General features: G+C 32.9%; 2 protein-coding genes across 2 annotated transcripts in view; both read left to right on the top strand.

Annotated features, from left to right (window-relative positions):
* LOC108747020 (protein asunder homolog) overlaps positions 1 to 513 on the top strand; it is a 4674-nt gene extending 4161 nt beyond the window's left edge. Inside the window, exon 10 of the mRNA XM_018484229.1 lies at positions 84 to 513. Within this exon, the coding sequence (XP_018339731.1) occupies positions 84 to 369 (286 nt within the window). The 3' untranslated portion in view covers positions 370 to 513. The remainder of the gene's footprint in view (positions 1 to 83) is intronic.
* On the top strand, positions 382 to 1962 carry LOC108746728. Its single transcript, XM_018483661.1, has 5 exons — positions 382 to 420; positions 1100 to 1199; positions 1394 to 1557; positions 1726 to 1839; positions 1934 to 1962. The coding sequence occupies exons 1-5, from the start codon at positions 382 to 384 to the stop codon at positions 1949 to 1951; spliced, it is 435 nt and encodes a 144-aa protein (XP_018339163.1). The 3' UTR covers positions 1952 to 1962.
* Positions 1963 to 4566: the final 2604 nt, after the last annotated feature.

Here is a 4566-nt window from a genome sequence, read left to right as displayed (position 1 = left end):
TATATATATATATATATATAAATTGAAGAGTTTGAGTATTAAAAGTTTATTGAACTTTAGAAATCTAAACAATCTTATTATAGCTTTGGCAAAGAAGACGGAACTGCGAGAGTCAGCGTGATCAGAGCAACAACAGATTCGCCGATGTCGCCGCCGGCGAGCGTATCGATACCCCTAACCAAACAGTTGCATAAGAGTAATATTGCTGGGTCGAGGAGTCTCCTGGACATCTGGTTGCAACGCAGCGCTCCAAAGGAGAGGAAACCGGATTTTCATGGTAGAGTTAGTAGTGATGGTCTTAAAGCGAAGTTGTATCCCAACTTGAAGGAAGTTGGACGAGAACCCAGAGAAGCCATGCTAGAAGGATAACGGACAAAAGAGATGGAGTACACTGCATGGAGACGCCACATATGTGACATTGTAAATATAATTGTATTAGATATATAATATTATTCAACGATAATCATTCGTGTTTGTACAAGATGTGTTAGATCAATTAAAACTGAAAAATTTGACGACAGTAATTAAACATTTTTTACATTAAAAGCAAGTGTATATTTCTGGTTTGTAAGTTTATTATGTCGACAATCCTGAATTAATAATAATATATAATTTATCAGATTGTAATTTTTAATTATTTAGAGGAAGAGAAACATTTCATAATTTTTAAACGTCCTATATATAATAATTATAATAGGATTTATTTAAATAATTTATAAGTTCATGATATATTCCATAGAACTGACATTTATAAAAATTAAGTAATATAAATTATTGATAAAAATTAAGTAATATATATATAAATCGTTGATAAAAATTCATGGATTTAACGAAGGATTTATATTACAAAAACAAGACAATAAAAAGATTTATATCTAAAATTTAAAAATCTTATAACAAATCTCTATTACAAATAAAAAATTTAGAAATAAAAATTAATAGGCAAAAAAATAAGAGTTAAAGATATATAATAAGAATTGGATAGAAAATAAGATTATCAGAAATTGCAAAGATTATAAAAGGCATACTTAGATATATCTATAATACAAACGTACATACAATAAGCATGGGATATATTTATTTCGACTAGAAAATTTAGCTTTTCGGGCCAAGGATAAAAGAATTCGACGACACGGTTGTCGAAGTGATCATCGTCAATCAACTTCATGTTGTGAAAGATCCACCTGCGTGGGACGAAAGTGTATCAGTAGTACAACATCATTTCCAGCTCCCTCCTTTTCCTCTATCGTCGACCGCTCTGCACCCCTCCCGCTGTTTTATTAGTCGACACGTCTGCTGAGTGTCTGAGCCGCCTAAGCGATACATCGACCTCTGTCGAATCTATAGTTCGCTTCGGCGTGTGCTCGGCCATGCTAATCGATAAACGTGGAAGGATGCCGGGCTGAGGGAGGAGCAAGGAGAGGAGGCGCTCGGTGTTTGTTGCACGTAACTCGATATGACGCACACACGATCTCTCTCAATTTTAGAGACGTAGACAGAGGAAGATGCACAAACGAAAAGAAACCTGTGTATACCCGGAGATTTGGAAGTTTACAAGTAGTATAATAAGTAGTAACTTACGAATAAAGAACTCTTGTAATATTAAGACATCAAAATCTATTAAGAATTAAAAGTAGTCTCAAAAACGGTAGATTTAGGAATAAAAAAAATTAAAAATTAAAAATCAGAAAATATATTGAGAAATTACAAATTTAAAAATTCTAGATGCTTCTTGCCAGCGAGTTTAAGAATCCAAAGGTCTACATGCACGTAAAAATCCTTGGGAACATCCTATACTTCTTACCGATTCATCTCAATTCATCCTCCTCCGAAGAGAAGGTAAGAAAGTATAGTAGGAGGAAAATTATGTGACGATCAAATCGATCCATTTCAAGCGAGGCCATTACTTATGCTGCACCTTGTATAATGCAAGCTGCTAAAAGAGAGATAGACGGGACCGCGGCAAGAGGGTGAGAGGGTTACGAGAGAAGGACGAGGTGGAGGAGGAAGAGGACGAGAAAGAGGAGGAGGGTTGCGGAAGGGGACCAGTGAGTACAAGTGCATGACGTAACGGTTCATTCATCCCGAGACAGGCGATAGAGGATATCCCGGTCAATGGTATACTTATGCATGTAAACGCGCGCATATGTGTATACGTATGACGTACGTAAGTATGAGTATGCAGCATGCACATGTCTGTCGCGCTGCTCATTTTTTTCGGACGTACGCGCCACGTGCATGCGTGCGTGCGGAGATGAAGCAACACGTGGTAGAATGTAGAAGTAGAAGTGCCCGAGTGTCCGGTTTCTTCATGAACACTTTGGCATTTTTCAAATGTGGATTTTTTACGCTCAAAATTGTTGCGAAGCACTCGTCTATTATACAGCTTTCTTAGATTTCCCAAACGTTTTATATATATATATATATATAGAGAGAGAGAGAGAGTCATTTTCAGAGAGTCGTTAAATATCTTTTTTTTGCTAATAATTTTATATAACACGAAGTATATTGTTATAATATAAATTATATATATTTTGCAATTATATATAATGTGTTAATCTTTGTTATAATGTAATTTGTATTATGTTACAACTTTTGCTTCTTAAATTTGCGTTATATTAATCTTTCAATTCATAATATGACATACTACATACAAAAAAATATTTTGCTGCTTCAGCTAGAACTATAGTTGTTTTTTGTATCTGATAGAAAATTATGTATCATACGCATAGAATTTATAGCACAAATCTGAATTCTATCTCTGTCATCTATATGATTAGATGCAATACACATCCAATATCGCAATACTTGCTAGAAATTTATCTATTTTAGCTATTTTTCATAATTAATAACGTTATATTATAACTTTTGCTATTACTGCAAGATCACTTTTTTGAGTATAAAACAAAATTTACTAAATCTTAATACGTATTTGTTCCAATACTATTAACTAAACATTTGCTTGTAGTAAATAAATATTTATTCAATAAAAAAATAACGAGTTAAATCAAATTAATGATTCTTGTATCAAAAATATATTTGATAAATATTTAACTAGTACCATTTTCAAACAAATATTTATTAAAATTTAATATATTTTAATAATTTCTGCAAAATATGAACTTCATAAAACGTATAGATTATATATATTTTTGCAAAGGACTTAACGGTATGTGTTTTCTCGTAAAATAATCATTACGCTGTTTCATCATCAGAATGCACTGATAAGAAATGCGGAAGAGTTGATAAATATGACATAAGTTGTCGCAATAATCAAAAGTAGTGATATTTAATGATCACATTATCATATTTGTATAAAAACATTTCTGATAAGTTTTTATCGAAGACACATAAACTCTTCCATTCATATATTTAGTAAATGTAGGCACTGATTGTTAAAGAAATATTGTTAATCGACGTTAAATACAATTTTTCTGTTCATCGATAAAAATAATTGAACATACATACGAGTAAATGTAAGAAAAACAACAGCATTAGAACCGTGACGAGATCAGGAATTCTAGCTGCAGCTGTTTACTAAACGTTTACGAATCGACGATTGACGTTATATTATAATATGAAATGAGCGTGTTATAGAGAGTTATTATATGAAACACATACATGATGTTCAATATCAATGAAGTGCGATAATACGCGCTACCTGTAATTATTTATAGCGGTTTCAATATTCTACCCCATAAATATTAAATGCTGCAGATATATCGCCAGAGCAATACCGAATACGTAAATAGACGTATTAATTGTTGCTGATAGCGCAGTGCATACTCTGCTCTGCATCACGTCATACCGATACGGGAGAGCTCAGCGTTTATATAATTGAAACTCTGGCGTATAGCTGGTACATATCGATCGCGGCCTCCGAGGGTCACTGAACGAAACGAAACGAGGGAACGAAGCGGGCACAGCGCGAGCACAGAGCGACGTCCTTCCGCGCCAATAAATAATTATAAACAGGAATTTTAGCGTAAAAACGAAGTCGGCGAACTGCGTTAACATCGACTGAACGTCGTTATACAAAAATGAGTTTGATTAATCAATCAAACAATGTACCCTTTCGGGTACATTAAGCTTAAAACGTCAGACTACATATTTCTAGCAAAGATATGTGTGTATAATTATCGTTATTTTACGTTTTTCTTTTTTAATTTCATATGTAGATTTATTCTCGCGCGATAACGTAATTAATTTTCATTTCGATTAACTCAATTTTACTGTGTCTATAAAGGCGTGTGTAATGATACTATAATTTAGGAAGAAAGAAAACAAATTGTTTAATCCGATGTTAATTAAATGAGATTATTGGACGGGAGCACGTAAGCTGTTTGAACGAAAAATTAATTGATTTAGAAAACGAGGCAATATATTGGAAGGAAATATCCGAATTTAATATTAATTTATATACACACTTTATATAGATGTGTAGTATTATTTTACTTTCATGTTTTGTTTATCGCCGATAAAATATATTCCTCGAAATATTGATTAAGGTCTCATCTCGTCTATATACTTCTCTGATATTAAATTTTATTTACTCGAACGCAAAAT

Source organism: Trachymyrmex septentrionalis, unplaced genomic scaffold (assembly GCF_001594115.1).
Source record: "Trachymyrmex septentrionalis isolate Tsep2-gDNA-1 unplaced genomic scaffold, Tsep1.0 scaffold19, whole genome shotgun sequence".
In the NCBI taxonomy this organism is placed as follows: Eukaryota; Metazoa; Arthropoda; class Insecta; order Hymenoptera; family Formicidae; genus Trachymyrmex; species Trachymyrmex septentrionalis.
Note: the sequence above shows the minus strand (reverse complement) of the source record. Positions and strands in the feature narration are given on the sequence as shown.